At 33.9% G+C, this 24,172-nt stretch overlaps 1 protein-coding gene across 11 annotated transcripts in view; it reads left to right on the top strand.

Annotated features, from left to right (window-relative positions):
* The window catches only part of grh (grainy head), a 423,741-nt gene that overhangs the window by 312,370 nt on the left and 87,199 nt on the right, over positions 1-24,172 (top strand). For 4 of the 11 annotated variants that reach the window (XM_073956303.1, XM_073956300.1, XM_073956302.1 and 1 more), the window contains exon 2: positions 528-1,088. The exons of the other annotated variants lie outside the window; for them this stretch is intronic. In XM_073956303.1, the coding sequence (XP_073812404.1) occupies positions 528-1,088 (561 nt within the window). The remainder of the gene's footprint in view (positions 1-527; positions 1,089-24,172) is intronic. 11 annotated transcript variants of the gene reach the window in all.

Genomic DNA, 24,172 nt, shown 5'->3' with positions numbered 1-24,172 from the left:
AAACATGTGCTCATACCTCGATGTGTTGTGCATCTAAGGATAACACGTAAGCAGGCCGACAGGACAAGCTTATCCTGCTATCAGATTTCAATAATACAAATCAACCCCTAAGACGACAGACAGCAGCAGTAAAGAACTCAAATTTATTTCAAGGCATTGAAAAACAAATTTGCATAATTTTTTGTGGACTTCCCTTTTTCTTTTTTCGGCGGCCTTGTTTTTTGGCGCTAGAAAAAACACACGAAAAAATAATAATTTTTGTTTCCTTTTTTCACTTAGACAGCTAGCTGAGAAAGAGGGAGCGTGTGAAATACGTTTTAACATTTTTGCTTTATCACACTTTTTTTGGGTGAAAAACAAAACTTGCAATATTTTGATAGTTAATTGCTCACTTTTTTGAAAGAAGAAAAAAATACGTTTTTGCTTTTAAGAGGAAACACTTAAGTTGGGTTATTTTCTTTAGCTTTTTTCAAATACAAATGAAATAAAAACATAACCCTTTGTTAAACCTACCATAACTCCCTTAGACGCCGTACGGTTTTAACCAATGGTGATGCTCTACAACAAAATGCCGCCTCACCACCACCTGCCACTCCATCATCACAAGCCCAAACGCTTACCATGTCTTCCTCAAATCATCAAAGCAGTCCCCATGAGGTAATAATTCATCAACATAATGGCAATACCTATCAAATACCAGCCTCTTCGGTATCATCCCGCTACTTTGAACATCCCCAATTGACAACTGTGGTTTCGTCGGGATCACAACAAACATTGCTAAGTTTATCGCCCTCTGATCAGGATCATCATGGACATCATGGTCAACAGCAGCAGCAACAACAAGCAGATGATCAACAAAATGGTTTACAGCAGCAGCAACAACATCATCATCACGATCATGATCATCAGCAACAGCAGCAGCAACAACATCAACATTTAATAGAAACATCATCGGGATCGGTAAATTTAAGTGCCTTGGGTACACCACAATTACATCAGGTCCAAACATCAAACGGCACCACATCCTTTGTCTATGAATATTATAAAATGCCCGAAAAGGATGCATCAGAGGCTGAATTACATTGGAGGTAAGTTTTAAAAAGGGTCCATCCAGATACGAGTTCTTTTATTCAAATAAGCGCAATAAAAATAATTTTATTTTTTTAAACTATTATAAAGATCTTCTGTATTTTATATTACACTATTATATATTGCACTGATTCCCAGCATATAAGGACTAAGGATACGTATTACCAAAATCGATCTTTCGATTCTCTATGAAGTCAAAACTTGCTTTCGATTTTTAGATTCTTCAAATCAAAGAATCGAGGAATCGATTCCTCCAAAATCGATTTGCGTATCCCAACTAAGGACATACTAATTATAACTTATAAAAAGCAGACAAATCTACGCCCTGTTTTTGTAAAAAATTATTTGTTTTTAACGAATTGTCAAATTTACTAGAGTATGGACAACTTGTAGGGGCTGATTTTTAAACGAAGTATTCTAAGCTATATACGGAACGTGTCTATGAAGAATTAGGTCTCTACGCCATCTAAAGGTTGAGCCATAAATAAATTATTACGAATAGATAAAAACGAACAAAATTTGCCCACAAAAATAGGGGTTTAATCTATATTTTAGATTTTTTTACGAATCGAGTGTTAAAATTTACTGCGAAGGAAAATTTTATTTCGTTAAACTAGTTTATAGTCCAAAATCTTGTTCAGTCGTTCGGACCATAACTGTGCACAGTCTCTGAATTCTTCATTTACTATATCAGTCGTTTATTTGAAATCAAAAAATACATTCACAATAAAGCAATGAAACAAAATACTAATTAATTAATGAATTAAATTCAACTGTATCGGTGCTCTTTATATAGTTCGTTCGTGAATTAAATAGCTCTAAAGTGAACAAACATTATAAATTTATGATTATCCAGCCGATAATTTTGAAATATTTATAGATTTGCCATTTAAATCCCTTTAATTGATTTGTCATTTAAATCCCTACGAACATATGTCTATTTTCCTAAGAAAATTGCCGAATTTCTTCTCATCACAGCTAAAGTCCAGTTTCATCAGCCTGCTTGTAAAAATCATATTCCACTATTTAATATTATTTACAAATGCCGCCTTAAAGTATGCTCTTAACAATACATTTTTCACACACCCATTCAATAATATTGAAATGGGTGTTAGATGGCGGCAAAGTATCAAAGTGTTTTCTAAGCTCCTTAAGACAAATTTTTGACACTTATTTGGCCACTTAACACAAAAATGATGCTCTTATATAATCTGATCATCCCCACCTAAGTCATTTAGATCGCACTTTAATCATCAGTTAGTAAATCAGTAACTCATTAACCAACTCTTTTAAATAGATATCGATTATTACGAACTAATAACACTGTACAACAAAATGGAACTTTTTTTAAATTACAAGAAACCCCGTACAGATAATGAAAGTGGACCGAAAAAAAAGAAGACACGTGTATTGGCGTTTTGAAAGTTTACGTCGGGAAGTAACCTAAGTAGACGTGCAAGTTCCGCCCATTTCTACAGGTTTTGAAATATTCGACATCAGATTCCTTGGAATCCTTACATTTTAGGTATAAAGTGTCTTTGGCAATATTACTGACAACAATGCGGGGTATCTTTTTATGAAAAGAATTAACCCTCATGCGAGTCACTAAAGTGGTCTTTTTGTTCCTTTTTTCAAAAACTTTTAAAAACTCCTTTTAAATGTGATCGTATCAGACCAAAATATATTCTACAAAATTATTTGTCAAAAAATTTTACTATAGGTCCCCGAATACACCAAAACTCTAAATCGTAACTAAACGCCAGGAATCTGCCAATAGTAAAATCACATTTTAGGGTTAATGTTGTACTTTATCTGAGTTCATTACGTTTTGTCCCACAATACTTCATTCTAGATAGGAAACGTCAAAGACAAAAATATTCTCCATCAAATTTCAATATAAGTCGCCAAATAAATGAAATATGTATTTACAATATATATCAAGAAAAAATATACATCAAATTTGCCAACAAAACACCCAAATATTTTTTTGAATTTTTTGTTCTTTTTCGTTTTTTCGGGTTGATGCATGAAAGTAACATGAAATTTAGTTTTAGACGAAGATGTTAAAAGATGAAATATTCTACACAAAATTTCACTGTAAGTCCCAGAACAAACTATATATCTATGTAAAATACTTTGTTAAGAAAATGACGTTACAAAATTAGATATTATATGTAGAAATTATTTGTTAAACTTGTAGACTCTTAATTAAAATTTATTCCATATTGAGTCAAAATCTCCAAAAATACCGCACTTTTTGGGGGTTGTGTCAAAAGAAGAAATGTTCCAAATCAAATTTTATTATGAGTCTCCGAACAAAAGAAATTTGCAGCTGTAATATTTAACACCTTCAGAAGCTTTCGTTTTATATATGATTTAGGCCCATATTCTACCGTTTTTATTCACATTTTCGTTATTTGCGGTCACAGAATATATTTGATTCATGTTTTTTATAATAAATTCTTTCAGAATATTATGTGTGCTCGATCCAAACTGTTTTTGAAATATCTATAGTGAATATAGGTATATGGGTGCCACCGTGGTGCAATGGTATTCACGCCGCCTTGCACGCAGAAGGTCGGGGGTTCAATTCCCCGGCCATGCAACATCAAACATTTTTCAACGGTGGCAAAATACCCCTCAGTAATGTTGGCGACATTTCCTGAGTATTTCAGCCTTGAAAAACTTCTCCATAAGTGGTGTCTTAAGACACGCCGTTCGGACTCGGCGATAAACAGTAGGTCCCATATCATTGAGCTAAATATGAATCGGGGTGCACTCATTGATATGAGAGAAGTCTCCCTTGTCCCGTATGGGATGTTGTGGAACGATGTTGTTTGTTTTTTGTTTGAATATAGGTATATAGGGAAAAAACACAGATCAGACTTTATAAAATTACGTATTTTAGTACTATAAACTAAAATAACGTCATCAGGATGAGTCATAGGTTCCTGCTATTTTATGTGGAAATGCGGGGATAGTCTACGGCTATTGTCCAGTGAATATATCTAACATACGAGTCCTAACATCCATGAGTTTGACATGGTCCTAAATAATATAATGATGACAGCTACTCCAGCTCTGACAAAATTGACTGTTACCAGACTGTGCCGCACAAATACTTCCTCTCTTTCTTAAAAACAGTAATTCTCCCGGCATATTCTGTTACCGAGATACATGTTGCGGAGTCGTTCTGTCTGATATATGTTGTTCATATATATGTATGTTTCCATACACAATTTTATATGTAGCATACTATTTCTGAGTGCCCAATGCACTTAATTTTGGCATTCTACTATCTCACTTTGGCTAGAATGAGAAAAAACTAACGGCTTTAAGTTTTGTGTCTTCGACACAAGCTTTGTTCCAGAAACTGCAAGAATCTACTCAACACAATTTAAATAATTAAAAACGCAATCACCCACAAAAACAGCTTCCTAGAGTATGCGTTAGGCAAGAGAGCGCAAAGTGCTGTCAGTGAACGTTTCTCTCTCCATACACACAATTCAACAGCATGCACCCACACAATGACACCCCCTAAAGTATGCAATATAAAAAATATTGCGCCTTTCGCGTCTATACCAGCGTCAGGCGATTAGGCGCCTGTGTGCGCTCATTTGCCGTTGCTCTCTCCACACACACAATTCAACTCATTGAAAAAGCATGCACTCACACAATGACACCCCGTAAAGTATGCAATAGAAAAGTATGGTGCCTGACGCTGGTCTATACACTAATAAATTAGTGTATTTTTATCCTCATTTTTTGAGATTTGTGTATGGGAAAACAGCTTTACAGTTCTCAGTTCTACAGCTTTAGAGTTTCAATCCAGCTAGTTCTGGAAACAAATTTTCACTTATTTTCCCCTTAAATTGATTATGTCAGGATATGTGAATATAAAAATATGACACTCAATTCTTAAGAATCACCACATTTGTCAGTAAGGCTACCTTATTTTATACTTTTATTATTATTATTATTATTATTTTTTTTTTGTTCCCGAAAATAGTTGTTTTTAATTTTCAATATTGAAGTCATTTATTTGCTTAGCTCGAAGCTTCATATTCTAATAATAATCCTAATAAATGCTCGCATTTGTTTCCTTTAATCATCTTCTCTAAAAACTCAAAATGCAGCCAACCACGACATTAAAAAAATACTCCAAATGCATTGAACTTTTACCTTGAAACTTCCAATATGCTAATAATATTTTATGAGTATTTTTATGGCTGCTCTTTCCGTTGCTGTTATTGTTCTTTTCATTAAAAAAAAATATATTTATATAAGAAATTTTGTTTTTTAACAAAAGTTTATTTGATTCAAAATAAAAATCGATCGATTTCCTCTCCTTCTGCCACTCGCTACACTCTGTGAGTGAATCTGTCTGAGGCTTATTATAATACGTTAATTATACAAATTTACGATACATTTTAAAGGCTTTTTGGTCGAATATCATCTCTGATTGAAATAATATGCATTTAAGAAAATAAAGTCAAGTGATGATTTTATATTGAATTCACTGTTATGTGAGTCATCCCAATCCGTCCATCCAATGATTTGCAGAGTCTGGCTAAAAGCAGTACAACAGTTTTAATTAACAACAGTCTGACTGAGTCTGTGCGCATGTGTGTACGTCTCTTACTTAAATTTGTTAACGTGCCAATGATAATTGCTACTAATACTTTTTCTTTAGCATCTATTGCTACTTCTTCTTCTTCTTCTTATTTTTTATACTAAATAATTTTAGTGACAAACTTAGTATTGCTAATATAAGTGAAGGTTAAGTTTGTTTGTTAAGTTTGTGTTAATTTTATTTCGTCCATAATTGCGTTTTTGCTCATTTAATTATTTTTCAAATATTTTTACATATTTATAAAACTCAAAGAATAGGGTGGGGTATGTATCTAAATACTTCTATTAATTTTTCATTTATTATCAATATTATTATTATTATTTATAAATGCATTTCGATTTATTGCCATGTTCTTCTGACAAGTAAAAGTGACTTTTATACAACTTTTTATGGTTTAAAGTCACGTAAATATCTTTAATTAATTATAATTATATAGAATTCACATAAATTGTATTGGAAGTTTTAGTTTCGTTTGGTTATTTTATTAAATGACCATTTAAAACATAAATTACAAAACGTGAGTCAATAGTTTAAGGACTGTTTTGAAATAAAATGGTGCTTAGGTTTTTTCCATATGTGAAATATAATTGTAAAATAAAGAAAATTTTTTAGAGAGAAGAGAAAAAGTAAGTCTTCAAAGGAAGCTGGTAATTTATTCTAAGTTCGGCTTATGGAAGAAATGTTCTGTATGAAGCTATCTTACACAGAAAAAATATCCGGCGATAAAAAAATTGTCATATTGACGAATTTCGATAAAATTATTTGATCACAAAGTAAAAATACAACTGATAAAATATTTCACATATTGACTAAAATATTTATCGATTTTTTATAAAATTTGTTCATCAAGAAAATATATATTTTTTTCAAGCACAATGTGAAATATTTTGATAAATATTTTTGTCAATATGTGAAATATTTTGTCAGTTGTATTTTCACTTTTTACTTTGTGAATTTTGTCAATATGACACTTTTTTATCGCCGGAAATCGATAAATTTTTGATAGAATCTTTCAATTTTTTTATCAAATGGCTAAAATTTTTTTCTGTTTTGTAAATTTCTGTTGATTTTTTGCACAAAACAAAAAAATCTGTCACTCATAATGAAATTCGATTTAGAACTTTTCTTTCTTTAACAATATCCCGAAAAAAGTGAAAGATTTTGTTAGATTTTGATCCACTATTGAATTATGTAAAATTAACAGTCCAAAATTAAAATGATTTCATCCTAAAATGTATAAATTTGTAATCAAATTTTCTTAAGAAAATAGTATACCTAGATATATGGTTTATTCTGAACCTCATAATGAAATTTTGTGTAGAATTTTTCTTCTTTTGACACTTTTCACCTAGAATCAAGTTTCATATTACTTTCATGTATCAACTCGAAAAAGAAGGAAAAAAATTTCATCAAAAAAAAAAAAAAAAAAAAAATTGGGAAATATTTTCATGTTTTTTCAGCAAAATTGATACTGATATTTTCATGATATGTAATGTAAATAGACATTTCTCTGGTGACACATCTCTCTAAAATTATGTTTTGAGGGACAATTTTGAATAAACTCAGATGAAGTCCGACTTTAACCCTAAAACGTGTTTTTCATTTTTAGAGATTTCTGGCGATTAGATCAGATTTACAGATTTCGTTGGTATATTCTGAGACCTATAGTAAAAATTTATGATGAACTATTTTGTAGAATATTTAGATTTGATATGATCACACTTTAAAGGAGTTTTTGAAAGAACTTCGAAAAAAGGATCAAAAGACCCCTTTGGTGAAAATATTCCCCACATCCTCCTCCGTAAAGCTGCCAAAGACACTATATACCTAAAATGCAAGGATTCCAAGATTCGAATATTTCGAAAAAAAACTAAATAAATAACTAAATAAATAAATAATAAATAAATTAAAAAAAAAAATAAATAAATAAATAAATTGAAGTTTGTTGCACAGTGTAGTGGAATATCATTAACAGATCTTCTACAGATAGACGATTATTTAAATGTATTGTATATATAGAAGGCTCTTAGAGGTGTTCTATAGGTAGACAATATTTTCGAGGTCTTAAAATTTTTAAGTATTTGAAAAATATTGTTGCTAGGTACCCAAAAGTACTTGCCGTGTGCTTGTCATTTTGTAGTATTGTATATTATTTTATAATTAACAAAATAATAAATTTATTTGACCAGAACAGTCTTTAATTTTTTTGCAACAAAACCTAATTATATTTCTTATTTTTTTGCCATATTTAGGTGTGTCCACTTGTATTACATTTATTATTTACGCTGACAAAGTTGTTTGTTTCTTTAATTCTCTGGTTTTTTTCGCACAACAAAGTTCGTAAACGACCTTTAAATTTGCATAACTTCCGGAACACGTGCCCTTTTCTTGTCCACACAGTGTTGCCAGTATTGGGGATTTGTCCCCAAAATTGGGATTTTTGTTTTAAAATGGGGATGAAAAATTTGAATTGGGGATCTGGGGATTCGGTGGGGAATTAAGCTCAAAAATTGGGGATTTTATGGGGATTTTTTTCTGCTTTGAAAATATCTGTTACATTACGCATTTTAATAGTTATGTTAAAGTTACTTAGGCGTTACGTCAACCAATAAAGGTGATTTTACTGCAAAAACGATCAATGGGTAATGAAGAAACAAAACTTTGTTTGATCTTATTGTCCCCTATTATAAAAGAAATGAATATTCTTAATATTACATTCCAAAGTGATAAAATGGATCCAGAAACTATATATCTCGAATTGATTATCTTCTTGTTGTGGACAAGAATTTTGAAACCGTGTGTAGGGGTAAACCTTTTTACCATTAGAGCTTTTTAGTTATGAACCCATTAAAGAAATGTTAAACATTTTTAATTGCTCTGTGCAATACTGCAGATACAAAGAACTTCTAGCAGACATTTTCTGAGAGTGAATATAAAGGCTACAAAAACTCTTGTTGGGCTTTGTGTGGTTAAATTGGGTTTGGATATTACAGTCTCATTTAAACCGGAATAAAACTAACCCTTTTGCACTGATTGGAGCTTTATCTCTGAAACTAATGGAAATTTAGATATTGTAGCCATTTTTATGGAATTTTGGTCAGTAGCAGCTAAACTATTGGAAGATGGACTAAGTATTTATTTGAAACATTTTTACAAGGGTGTTTGTCGCTTATGTCTGTAATTTAATAAAATCCGCAGTAAAAGTTGTTTGCACATGAGTATCTTAAAAATGTTGCACAGTGTTATATGAACTCATATAAGAAATGAGACTAACAATTCTGTATAATTTGAAATATTTCACGTTTTTAATTTTAATAATGTATACATAAATTTTTGTGTATTGCAATACAATATTAAAAATGCTGGTTTATGAAATAAATTTCATTCTTACAACTTTGTACTATTATTTAGTATAAAGAATTTCTATTTTCCTTAATATGGTTTCAAATAAATATATTCTCTTCGGTTTGTCATAATACATATGTTTGGGGATCTATTTTGGGGATTTTTGGGGACAAATTATTTTGAAATTGGGGATGAGGGACAGAAAAATACTGGCAACACTGTGTCCACACATTCTTCTAATCAACAACGACACACACACACACATGTTTACACGTTTTATTGGACATTTGTATATCGCATGTGTGATCGATTAATTGATCAATAAAACTTAAATCAAGATATTGTTTTCATTTCAACATGTGTTGTTGTAATTATGCAAAAAAAGTTTAGTAGAACACAAACAATAACAAAATGTGGATATTGAATATTTATTATCAATATTAGAATTCAAAAAAATAAATAAACAGATTATGATTTACAACAAAATGTCACACTATGGAACAAGCAAATGTCATAGGGGAAAAAACATTGTAGCCAATCACCTCACTCAGCCCTTCCCTTACAATTGAAAATTAATTTATTTACAAGGTGTTTTCTATATATTTATTGTTTTATACCTGGTGTTGTTTTCTTCAATTGATCTCGAAAAATAATAAAAAACAAATTACCTCAAGGCGTTAAATGCTCACTATTCACTACAATGCCAGTGACCAACAGCAGCACCGACCGTAGCCGTATTTGATTGCCGTCATTTGTTGTGAGGCCACCACCATGGCAAATATTTCATCGAACTTATTGAAATTGAAACAGAAAAACAATACCTTTAGAATTGATTAAGAACAACCTATATAGCGAGAGCTAAGCAAGCGGCCGGCTGGGGCTACACATGATCAATTGATAATAACCTCAATTTAACAACAGCAGCCACAACCAACAACAACAACATCAAACACAATTACAATCAGAATAACAAAATATTTTTACTTCTAACGCGACATTCATTTACCAACCAACAGCCACCACTGTTGTGAGCTTTTCTTCTCAATATCCAATATCATATACAGGGTGTGGCTGTCCTCCGCTTGCTATAAATTACAATATGCTGCAATATGTTTGTCCACATATGTTTGTGTGTATGTATGTTGGTATGTATTGCACTATAAGCTGATCTGATTGTGTGTTTATTTGTTACTTGTTTATGTCTCCTGTCCACTGATGGCCAGGTTAGCGACACTTGGTAAAGTGTTAATGGTAATAAGATTCAAATAACCGATAGATAGCCAGCCAGAACAATAACACCAATAACGACAAAACAAAATCGAAAAAAAACGAAAACAATCTGCTCTTATTTCATTTTATTAACAAAGTTTTTTTTTCAATAGGCTATTGAAAGGCAGGGATGCCGCTTTGAGGTTTTTAATTTTAATAAAAATGGTCGGTATTCACCCTTCCAACCATAGAAGCAGAGTTCCTATTTGCTTGATTTTACTCGCCAGTGGGAGTATGCGTTTTACAATAAGTTTACTCTCCACTCTTCTGCTTGAGATGGCAGTGCTATCGAGTACTCCTTGTTGAAAAATAAGAGTGAGAGTCAAAATGTTCGAAATGCTGTAAGAGTTTACTCTAAGAGTGAAATCGAGTGGGAAAATAAATATAAATATTTTTGCCGATTTGTGTGTTCATGCTTGTGTTCAGTTTTTTGATGTTACTGTGGACCGGGAGATAAAATACCCACACTTAAAAATAAAACAGCAGTATGACAAAAAGGTTAAAAGAGTACTCGGCAAGAGTAGAATCTGTTCGATTTCCAGCGTATTTTACTCCCATTCGAAAACGAGGAAAGCATATGCGATCTGATTCGAGTAGCACAGAAATATATAGTATACTCGATTAGTACTCCTGCTCGAATTCGAATAGAGAGTGAAATTAGCTCCATTTCCCATTGTGGGGCTCTGCTTCGAAGTCACTTTTAAGGGCTTTTAGAGGTTGCCTATAAAGAACGGATTCTTTAGAGGCCTTCTTAGATGAAAATTCAGTAGAAGTCTTTTTTAGCTACAAGGCTATGTAGAGGTCTTCTATAGATAGAAAACATTTCAGAGAACTTCTATAGAAAGAAATACCTTCGATCCCTCTTTATATAAATAATATTATTTAGACGTACTCTTCAAAGCCTATGTAGAGGTGTTCCATATATGGAAGTCTACAATACACAGAAGATTCTTTAAAGGTCTTTGAACAAAGATTATCCTTTAGGCGTCTTCTATATATACAAACCCATCTAGAGATATTCAATTCTTAGAGGTCGTCTGTATATACCAGACCCTTAAGAGCTCTTCTATACATAGAGGACCATTTAAATGTCTTCTTTACATAGCCAACTCTTTACTATTCTACTATACTTGGGAGACTAAGAAGAAGACTCTTAGACTTCTGTTAGGCACCATATTTTTCTATTGCATACTTTAGGGGGGGGGGGGGGTGTTATTGTATGAGTGCAAGCTTTTTCAATTAGTTGACTTGTGTGTGGAGAGAGAAACGTGCACTGAGAGCACGTGTGCGCTCTCTTGCCTAACGCTGATCTAGAGCTGCGATGTCCACCATCTTTTTACATTGCATACTTTAGGGGGTGACATTGTGTGAGTGTATGCATTTTCAATTAGTTGAGTTGTGTGTGATGAGTGAAGCATTCACTGACATTAGTGCTCTTGTGCATCTATGGTATAGAGCAGCGTCAGGCAAGAGAACGCACACGTGCTCTCAGTTAACGGTTCTCTCTCCACCCACACAATTCAACTAATTGAAAAAGCATGCACTCACACAATGACACCCCCAAAAGTATGCAATAGAAATAGATGGTGCCTATCACTGATCTAGAGCAGGGATGACCACCATATTTTTCTATTACTTTAAGGGGAGTCATTGTGCATGCTTTTTAATTAGTTAAATTGTGTGTGTAGAGCAGCATCCGGCAAAAAGGGGCACACGTGCCCTTAATGAGATTAACAACAAAACAACCACCATTTAGACTTCACTCAGAAGTCAACGAAGAAGGTTGTGTCGTCGCTTTTTTCAATTATTTTTAATTTTAATTTTTAATAACCCACACGATGTTTGTGGAGAGAGCGAAATTTACGCTCTCGATGACGTATGCGTGTGACCGCACATACTTCATTTGTATTGGTGCCGATACCTTGTGTAGAGGAAAACGTTCACTGAGCGCAGTGTGCGTTCTCTTGTGCGACCTTCAAGAGGCCTTCTGAACACAGAGGACCCTTTGGATCATCTAGAGATATTCTATACATAGACGACTCCTTGGTTCACAAAAGAGGTCCTTGCTAACTGTCTCCTTAATGTACTTAAACCGTCTAGAAAGAAGTCTTCTGTGCGAAGAAGTCCCTTTTAATTTCTCTAAAGCATTAGTGCTCGCTTCTTTACGGTAGCTTAAAAACAAACCACACATATTCTCTCTTTATTTCTGAGCACCCCTGCTCTAAAGCAGTGATACGCAAGAGAGCGCGCCACTATTTTGTCTTTTGCACACGGTCTCTGCACACGCACATGCTTTTTTAATTAGTTAAATTGTGTGTGGAGAGAGAAAAGTTCACTGAGCGCCTGTGTGCGCTCTCTTGGTCATCCATGCTCTCAAGCATAGATGAACAAGATGAGGACCCGCCATTATATTTTCTTACGATTCACCATACTCTAAACCAGCGTCGCCCAAGAATTTCCATCAATGTTGTAGTATGTGTGTATGTATGAGTGAAGAAAACAACAACCACATGATGTGTATTGTTTGTTTTTCATTCACTTACACTGCAAGTGAGAGAGAAGCAAATGCGAAAACAACTCACTATACTGTCTTTGCAAAGAAGGCTGTCTCTGCTCTAAAGCAGCGTTAGGCAAGAGAGCGCCCACGTGCTCTCAGTGAACTCTTCTCTCTCCACACACACAATTCAACCAATTGAAAAAAGCATGCACTTACACAATGACACCCCGTAAAGTATGCAATGGAAAATGTGTTGCCTACCGCTGCTCTAAAGCAGCGTCAGGCAATTTGGCGCCCCTGTGCGCTCATTTACCGTTGCTCTCTCCGCACACACAATTCAACCCATTGAAAAAGCATGCACTCACACAATGACACCCCGTAAAGTATGCAATAGAAAAATATGTTGCCTATCGCTGCTCTAAAGCATCGATACGCAAGAGAGTGCGGCACAATATTTTCTTTGCATACTTTAGGGAGCTATTATTGTGTTAGTGCACTTTTTCAGTTAGTTGAATTGTGTGTGCAGGGAGGGAGATTCTCTTTAACAAAACGTGTGGCCCGATTTCAACGATAGCAGATCTAGAGGGTATAAAACAGCAATAGAGACCATATTTTCTTTTAAATACTATAGGTGCGGCATTGTGTGAGCGCATATTTTTTTCAATTGGTTGAATAGTGTGTCCAGAGAGAAACGTTCACTGAGAGTCCATGGGCGCTTTCTTGCGTATCGATGGTGTAAAGCAGCGATAAACAACGGGAGCCCACGTCCGCTCAGAGAATATTTCTCTCTTCAAATAAATTTCAACTAATTGAAAAACTATGACTGCCCCTAAAAGTATGCAAAATACCTTTAAAGGACGTTTTATGAAAAAAAGATTACCCAATAGCAGTTTGTCTTTGGCAGATCGCGTTAATTTTGCTTAATTTTGTAATTTGTTGTTTAATATCAAAAAACCATTTGATTCAAATTTGAAATGGCAACACTTGTCAGAACAACAAAATACCCAACAATGTACAATAACTTTATGTAGACACAGAGCATAGACATGTGTCCAGATCAAACTCAAAACAAAGCAAAAAATATATCATAAGTGTTGCTGTAAGCTGCGTGTTGTTATTTTCAACAAAAAAAATATACAATTTCAGTTTAATTTTGAACGAAATCAATGTCAACACTTCAGAAAAAATAACAAAAACTACAGGGAAATAAAAAATATTCAATCATAAATCGACTCTCATAATAATAATAAAAACTTTAAGTAGTTTAGGCAAATGACCGGCGGCGGGCGGGAGTATGTTTCATTTAATTTCTTTTTTTTTTTGCCAATGAGGGGGTTTAAAAGACTTTACTGCTTATAAATTGGCATCTTGTCAATTTCTTATTTTTTCTTCTCCTACTTCTGCTCCATCATTTATGTCATATTTTCCAAATTTCGTTTTGATTTATAATTTCAATTAATTTTATGCAAATGTCTATGATGATGATCATGATGCCCTCTATTCGCCCAAAAATTTCGACATTTCAACGGGCAACAAAAAAATGTCACACTTGTTTAATTTTACCCTTTGTCATGGAAAAAGACATAAACCAAAAAATGGAATAAAATTATTTATCTATAAAAAGTATTAGTGAGGGAATGATCACACCTTAAGTGATGTTAAGTCACAATATTAAAATTAAATATTATTTTATATGCAACATCAATCAAATTTTAATGATTATTTAAAAAATCTTCAAAAAATTTCAACAAAAAAAAAAAAAAATAAATAAATAAGGAAGCTACTCGATATAAACAAATTCCACAAAAATGCATAACATTTATAAATGAATATGACATTTAAGTTGAAGTATGAACTATTGTAATTTGGCAAAATTATCTCACGTATTAATCGTGATTAGTTTACATTTTGTAATAGCTTGATGCTGACAAAAATATTTGAAAATATTTTGGCATACCGAACATAAAAATACGTATTAGACCTTGCGGAATTGTTAAACAGTTTTACGCTGTTTACACGCCCCTTTTAGATAATTTTGATTGCGATACTGTCATCATCGTATTTTAGTCTTAGTTCCCACAAACATAGCATTTAACAAAAATGAATCATAATTTCCCTGATTTTACATTTTTCTATTATCAACTTTAGTGGAAATATTTTTGTCAAATATTAAGATCCCCTTAACCATTTTAACGAAATATTTCACTTACCACAACAAATCAATTTCACTCTTTAAACTTTACACCACATTTTGCCAATGTCTAACTAACCACCACTCAACAAACTTTGAACTAAAATACTAGTCACAACAATAGATTTGTCAACAAAGATTAGTTATACAAAGAAATATTATTATTTATTTCTTGGCGTTGTTGTTAAAACAAAACTACAATATTTTTTCTAACAATTCTATTAAATGTTCTCGTACAAATTCCTTAGAAACTAAAAAAATAAAACGCAACTTCTTCTATGTTCAAAAGATAGATTTGCGCACTTTTCCACTGAAAAACACAATAAAAATAAATAAAACCAAGTGGTTAGAGCATGGAAAAGGTCAGCTCTCCATGCCTATACACAGTCTTTCAAACATCCATGGTTATTAAATACTCGGCTACTCGCACACATGTGACAACAAAATGACAATTGCCATTGCGCACAATTACGTTTGCGGTCTTTTTTTGTTTTTTAACTAACTAACATGGTTGTTTATAAAGAATTCTTAAAAATACTCATATTTACTTATAACCCCTTTACAAAAAAAAAGAAACAAAAAATTGGAACAATTTGTTACTGTAACAAGCCATTTCACAAAAACAAACAAACCGACCGACCGACCGACAATATAATAAAAATTTGAAATTTCCACGAAAATAGTTGGTAAAGTTTGTTACATTTCAAAACCCAAAAACTGAGGAGGCAATACCCCAAAACAAATCATCATCATCGTATTAAGGAAGTTCAGCCAGCCAACCAGGCAACGAAGAAGGTTTATGAGTTTTTTTGTAGTTTAATGACATTAAATCTTTTGCCGGCCAAGAGGTGTTGCACGTTTTGTGGAGTCTCCGACTCTGTTTGCTGTACTAACTACTGTGTAGCAGTAATAAAAAAAATGTTTACTTACAAAAAACATGTGTGTGTGATTCACAACAAAATGTGAAAAATAAAACAAACGGCAAAAATAAAAGCCATAAAAACGGTTGACAAAGTAATAAACCGTTTAAACATCAAATCACAGGAAAAAAAATGTTAAGAAAATTTCTTAACGCGGTTTGTTCTTATTATTGTGGGAAGTGTAACATTTGTACTTCATAATTTTTATTCGTTGCCGAATAATGCAAGAGGAGAAGGTCATTTAGGTTCCAAAACATATTTGGGGACAATGACTCTGGCTAAGAGTTAAAAGAAAGTCAAAGAAGAAAATCGCTAAAAATCTTATTTACTTAGATGGATAGATATAGGACATTTCAAGCAGAAATAAAATAAGATTTACAACTCCTCGGATCCGTTACTTTGTATTTCCACTTTTGACTAAATTACTATTTCATATACACAGAAAAAAATTTGAACCTTTTGTTAAAAAAATCCAAAGATTCAATCAAAAATTCAACAATTTTCCGGCGATAAAATAAATTGTCATATTGACAAAATTCGACAAAATTATTTGATCACAAAGTAAAAATACGACTGATAAAAAATTTCACATATTGACAAAAATATTTATCAAAATATTCCACATATTCCATTTTATCTGTTCAATATAAAAAACCGATAAATATTTTAGTCAATATGTGCAATATTTTATCAGTTGTATTATTACTTTGTGATCAAATAATTATATCGAATTTCGTCAATATGATAATTTTTTTTATCGCCGGATTTTTTTCTGTGTAATGGGCCACGTTTTTACTCCATGGAAGTCGTGGCCCACTGCATATACCGTCAAAAGACTTATTTACATATGCATGAATATTTCTCTTGGAATTTTCCGCATAAAAAATAATTTTAAAAAGTGAAATTCTTTTGAAATCAAAACTACTAGAGTCAATTATGGAATATTCTCGCCGGATCGAAAAAAAGTATACCCTTTTTAAACATAAATATGGATTTAAAAAATTTTTGAAATTTGGGAAAGAAAATCCTGCTCAGAATTTTTATTCATGATTGCCCTGATGCTTCTCTAGTAATGACATCTACATTCATGGCATGGTTTAGATAACGTAATCGTTGAAGCTAAAGTTGAACTTCTTGAGAACATAGCTGCTTACGACGAAGAGTTATTACTTTATGGAGAAAATTCATTATAAAGAGACTATTTTGTATGTGAACTCATATTTGTACTTCATAAAACATTTCGTTCACAGGAAACATTAGCTGTACCAGATTTGTAACCACATTGACGTACAATCGGCACAGCTGGTACAGCTCATGGTTCATACGAAGCCGATATTTGTCATGAACACACTATACAAAAGTTCACCGGAGATGACTTTTCCAATACAAAAGATCACCGGAGATGACTTTTCCTACACAAAAGTTCAACGGGGATGACTTTTCCTATAGAAAAGTTTACCGGAGATGACTTTTCCTACACAAAAGTTCACCGGAGATGACTTTTCCAATACAAAAGTTCACCGGAGATGACTTTTCCTACACAAAAGTTCAACGGAGATGACTTTTCCAATACAAAAGTTCAGCGGAGATGACTTTTCCTATACAAAAGTTCACCGGAGATTACTTTTCCTATACAAAAGATCACCGGAGATGTCTTTCCCTACACAAAAGTTCAACGGAGATGACTTTTCCAATACAAAAGTTCACCGGAGATGACTTTTCCAATAGAAAAGTTCACCGGAGATGACTTTTCCAATACAAAAGTTCAGCGGAGATGAATTTTCTTACACAAAAGTTCACCGGAGATGACTTTTCCTATACAAAAGTTCACCGGAGATTACTTTTCCTATACAAAAGATCACCGGAGATGTCTTTCCCTACACAAAAGTTCAACGGAGATGACTTTTCCAATACAAAAGTTCACCGGAGATGACTTTTCCAATAGAAAAGTTCACCGGAGATGACTTTTCCAATACAAAAGTTCACCGGAGATGACTTTTCCAATACAAAAGTTCACCGGAGATGACTTTTCCAATACAAAAGATCACCGGAGATGACTTTTCCTACACAAAAGTTCAACGGGGATGACTTTTCCTATAGAAAAGTTTACCGGAGATGACTTTTCCTACACAAAAGTTCACCGGAGATGACTTTTCCAATACAAAAGTTCACCGGAGATGACTTTTCCTACACAAAAGTTCAACGGAGATGACTTTTCCAATACAAAAGTTCAGCGGAGATGAATTTTCTTACACAAAAGTTCACCGGAGATGACTTTTCCTATACAAAAGTTCACCGGAGATTACTTTTCCTATACAAAAGATCACCGGAGATGTCTTTCCCTACACAAAAGTTCAACGGAGATGACTTTTCCAATACAAAAGTTCACCGGAGATGACTTTTCCAATAGAAAAGTTCACCGGAGATGACTTTTCCAATACAAAAGTTCACCGGAGATGACTTTTCCAATACAAAAGTTCACCGGAGATGACTTTTCCAATACAAAAGATCACCGGAGATGACTTTTCCTACACAAAAGTTCACCGGAGATGACTTTTTCTACACAAAAGTTCACCGGAGATGACTTTTCCAATACAAAAGTTCACCGGAGATGACTTTTCCAATACAAAAGTTCACCGGAGATGACTTTTCCTATACAAAAGATCACCGGAGATGACTTTTCCTATACAAAAGTTCACCGGAGATGACTTTTCCAATACAAAAGTTCACCGGAGATGATTTGTCCAATACAAAAGTTCATCGGAGATGACTTTTTCTATACAAAAGATCACCGAAGATGACTTTTCCTATACAAAAGTTCACCGGAGATGACTTTTCCTATACATAAGATCACCGGAGATAACTTTTCCTATACATAAGATCACCGGTGATGACTTTTCCTATATAAAAGTTCACCGGAGATGACTTTTCCTATACAAAAGTTCAGCGGAGATGACCCGTATATCCTTCTAAGTATTTGTTATCAAATACGCCAAGTACTGTCTTATCTGCTTGCGCAAGTATCTATGCTTCGGTAGTTAAATTTCCTGTAGAGTGTTATTTTTGTTTAGCAACTAGGAAACTTGTTTTCTTAACTTCTTATATAGACCAAAGTTGACCAATATGTTTTTCTTCTTATTTCAAAACTGATAGCGTTGTCGAGGTAGATAAAGTTAGTTACAACCTTAAAATTGTCAACTTCCACAGTTCTCGGACCAACAGGAAATATTGTACGTTGTTACCCTGAGCCTTTTCGGTTACTGAAGTATTTGGAGATGTTCTTTTCTGTCTTGCGTGTCGTTTTAGCGTTATGGGGATACCAAATTCGGACATGGCGTAGAACCACTTTGGATGTATAGGCCAGTCGAAGCAGCCTTATTATTCTCCAGCCGGCTTAATGCTACCTGAACCTCATCTTGGTTGGGCGGTATACATATATTTAAACCCAAATTCTGGGAATGGTTCTGTGGTATCTTTCTTAACGGTCCTACTGGTTACCAAGCTTGGAAACATGAGTTTGAACCTAAGCACCTTAAACCTGTAACTGTTACCATAATACCTCTTGATTCTTCATTATTTTCAGCTCTGCGTCGCTACCGATTGCAGAGTAGCAATATATGGAAACATGTGGTACCCAGGTACATATTTTCCGATTTCTTGCAAGGAGCGTATTCCTGAAGTAATTTGTTCCCTCCTTTTCCCGCTGATTGCAAAGTAGCAATATATGCAGTATTACTTCTTTGCTGGAGGCCTGTGCTGCCCAGGTACGGATTTTGCGATTGTTTGCATGGTGTGGGTAATACTTTGCCATAACTCAGATATATGATCGACACGAAGCAATGGCCTAAGTGGGGTATTCTGCGGTTGTTTGTTGTGATTGCATCTTTTCGATGTTGATGTTTGTTCCGCGAATCGATCGTACGACCAACACATTTGATGATTGCCAAAGTTAACTATTAGGTTATTGTGAATAAATCACCTCACAGCTTATTCATCGAGATGTTTAAACCTGGTGCTACTAGCTGTTTTTTATTTGCCGCAAGTATTCGCCTTATAATACACCCAGCTTGGTCGGCATGGTCGACTGGTGCGCACGATAACTCTCGAACGGAACAACCGATTTGGTCCAACCTTAAATCTCGTAAAATTTTGTCCAACCTTACTTTATGTTCGAATATTGACCATCGGTCCACTCCTTTGGGAATATCCTACACAAAATTTAAAAAAAAAATCACTAAAGTGAAGTTTACATTTTATTGAAGAAGGTTGTGCTCGCGGTCCCTAATACGATGGTCTTTTTTTGAGGGCAAGTCCGTTCTTCCTGAGGTAATAACCCCAAAGCGCTACAAAACAAGTTAGAAAGAATCAGTCAGAGATATTCCATCAGCCTCCGACCTAAAGAAAAGAAGCGAAGGCAATACTTCTGACGTCTTTATGGGGTTTTTGAGTTTTTGGGCCATTTTCCCCCGAAAAAAATGTGTAACGTCTTAAATAGGGCCGCACACACAACATGTTACCAAAAAATTAAAAAAAAAGATCCCGGACAAGTCCCTATGCTGCACTCTTTTCAAACTTTGTGTGTGAGAAGTACCCGAAAGAGTGGTCCGATGTAGTCAATATTTAGACATAATTCGAGACTGCTAAAAATAATACGATGTACAACGTTTGGACCGGTTTTTCCCTTGGAGGTTTATCTTACGTTCTACCCAGTTTAGTTGGTGCCGATAGACTTTTTGAAGATTTTGGGCCATTATCTCCGGAAGTATGGAGTTACCACCAAAAAACTGTTGCTGTCATAGCAGGGCCCACATGAAGACATTTTTGTAAAAAATTCAAAACGATCCGAGACGAGCTATTAAACTTAATTATATTAATTATATATACATGACTAAATGAAATAATACGATGTGCAAAGTTTAGTGCGAGAGTTATTTTGCGGATTTGCCTTTTAGTTGGTGCCGTCAATATTTCTTGGAGCTCTTAGGCCATTATCCCAGGAAATATGGACTTACAAGGACAACCAGCTGAAAAAATTCCGAGAGGAGCTCTTAAACTTCATTTTTTCCGAATTTTGTGTGGAGGGTACAGACGGACGGACATGGCTAAATCGATTTCAAAATATCTGAAACGGATTTCGTCCAGATATATTTGGGGTCTAAGCCCATTATTTCGATGAGGCACATTTTAGTTGTATCAAAGTAAATATACCCTATTTAGCCTAAAGGCTGAGGTATACCCTGCGGCATCAATTAAAAGACTGATGAGCATGAGTATCCAATTTGGCTGAAACTTTTCACATCGAAAAACCTCTTCCAAATGTACATTAAGTTCCAACTCCTTCGGATAACATAATTACAAATGGTATGCACACCCGCCTTTCACGATTCCCCGGCCAGGCAGCATCGAAACTTTTCAACGGTGGCATTGGTCATTGGTATGAGGGAGGTATCTCTTGTCCCTTCTGGGATGTTTGTGGAACAATTATATATGTATATGTTTTTCGTTGCAAGTTCATGCTTCGTGATATAATGACCCAAACGCAATGTCCCCGTCCTAGTCTATGATCGGGTCATGAGTGCAGATAAGACTGATGGCAGTTATAATACAGTACATAACACTACTCGCAGGAAAGATAATAGTAGGAACTACCATATACTAAAAACAAAATACGATATTTTAAAAATGTAAAAACATATGGAGCCTGACTCAAAATACATATATGGTTAAAGCAACTATATATATTTTCAGAGTTTTAAAATTCCCCATTTTTTTCTGAGAATATGATTGTTCCTGCTATATCTCTACTTTGCTTGTAGGTGACGCTTTCAAAGTGAGCAAGTGCGGTGGACGAGTTTCTTAACGGGGTTTCAATATTTCATTAAATCCTGGTGTAATTCGAAACAAATTATATTTTAACACAAATTTTCATTTACAACATATTCTATATAAAACATAGTAAAAATCCTATATGATTAAACATTTTATATTTTAATTTTAATATAATCAAAATTTATTAAAATGTTCTTAATCAAATAAATGCACACCCCTGCAGTGAGAAAAATAATAATTTCTTTTAAAATTAATCAAAGCCATACAAATTATGACACATTGCATGTGCCACACTTTGAATTTGTAATTATCTGCACGCAAGTGATGCAAGCTGCAAGTTCAACACCGACAAATACAAGAAAACAAGCTACAGCTCTTAAAATAAATTTCATTAAACTAAGCTGCAGTTGCAGTTTAGTTCTCTCAATCTTTATCTACTTTCAAAAATCTTTTAATTTTTGTTTAGATTGTTTTTCTCAGTCTCATTCTCGAGTAAGTTAAATTTTATTTAGATTTATTTGAAGTTTTCAACAAATCAAGATAAAAATCAAAACGTTTCTGTTTTTTACAATTCTCCTTTTTTGATTGTCTTTTACACACACATGCATTTGTACATATGTATATGGGAAATGCAAAGAAATTCCTTTAGTTAAAATCAAATATTTTGATGTTTATCTTGGCAACAGTTGCAGGCAGAATTATCAGCAAAACGATGCTGTTGTGGAAGAAGAAAGAAGCAAAGAATGGAAATAGAATGGAAACAAATTAACAAAAAGGGTTGCGGCACAACGGTGGGCCCCATACACAACTGCACCAAAAATAAATATGCAAATCCCTGATTTTTCTACTTGAGCAGTTTCTTTCTTTTCTTTTACAATTGTCTGTCATTATCAATGTTCGTTGAAGGTAAGATAGGAAGGCTAGCAGGCATTGCATTTGTGGCATCATTGTCTTGGTTTTCGTTGCATCTTTTCGCTCACTCTCTCATGGATGGGAATCAATTTCATTAAGCGGGGATTACGCGTAACGTCAGTTTATTTTCATTTTAAAATTTTTTACGTTACAGAAAATACCCACCCCTACCCCCTTCTTTGACCCCTTTCCCCTTGCCGCTCATTGATTTGCGAAACAAAGAAACTAATATGCCAATATGCTTATACATTGACTTGACAATAAAACTGTTTATTTGTTGCATATAACAGTGGAAATAAAAATAGTTCCTGACAGCCAGGGTAGCAGCTCAAGATTTGTTCATCTCCCCTCTCTCACCAGAATAACCATAATAAGCGAAACATAACAATTTTTAAGGCGTCATTGATTCCTGGGCAAAGCTTAAACTTCAACAACAGCAGCAGGTGGTGGTTGTGCTGATGGTTAGCAGGACATATTGCAGAAGGAGAAAGAATGAATATCTGTTCTGGCATTGAAAAAGTGTTATGGTTGCCATTAAAACAAAAATGACCATGATATGCACTTACACACACACACTCTCACACTCATTTGCTGGCTGCATAATAAACATTCTGTTGCTATTGCTGCTCGGCATTGGAGCTTTGGTGTTTTCCATAAAACACATCAAAGTCTTTCATAATTTTCAGATTTTATGAAGTCACGACATTTTCAAACTGTGCCACCATCACCACCACCACGACCACAATGAACATCACAATGGTCAAATACAAGGAGCAGAGAGCATGAACGAATCTGGGAGATGAACAAAACAAAAAATCACTTCACATTTTCTTCATTATAGTGATGATGATGGCGGCAACGAAACGCCAACGTACCAATCGATTCAACGTTGAAAAGTTAGCGTGTGACTGTTAATAGGATTAAAAACCATTAACGCATCACGGTGTTGAGAAAATCAACAGTATAGAAAAATTTCCAAAAATAAATACAGCCGCTAATATTAATGATGATGTATGTATGTATGCGAGGCATTGTAAATATGCAGAGAATTTTATAAGAAAATACAAAAAAAAAAAAGAAAATAAAATTGTGTCTCGAAAGTCACGTTTATATAACTGCAATGAAAATAATAAAATTAAATAATTTTATCGTAATATTAATATGCATAAAAATGCATTAAAAGATGCAAAAGTGAAAGGTTCGGAAAATTTTATATTTTTAATTTTTTTTTTTTTAATGCAAGATAATGTTTTTGTGTTAATAGTAGGTGTGCCATAAAATAACATGGCACACGCCGTTAAGAGGTCATATGTGTTTTATATGCTTTTCTGGTGGCGGCATCCTCATTCATTCTAATGACATGATCTAGCCAAAGGAATCGTTGTTACTTCATACGTTAAAATATCTATGTTAATGTTGTTATATGGCTGCTACAACACATATTGGTCCTCAGAACTTCCAACCAATTTTCCTCTCAAACACCAAGT

The sequence above is a fragment of the Musca autumnalis genome, unplaced genomic scaffold, assembly GCF_047663935.1.
Source record: "Musca autumnalis isolate F117 unplaced genomic scaffold, ASM4766393v1 scaffold_5, whole genome shotgun sequence".
NCBI lineage: Eukaryota > Metazoa > Arthropoda > Insecta > Diptera > Muscidae > Musca > Musca autumnalis.
Note: the sequence above shows the minus strand (reverse complement) of the source record. Positions and strands in the feature narration are given on the sequence as shown.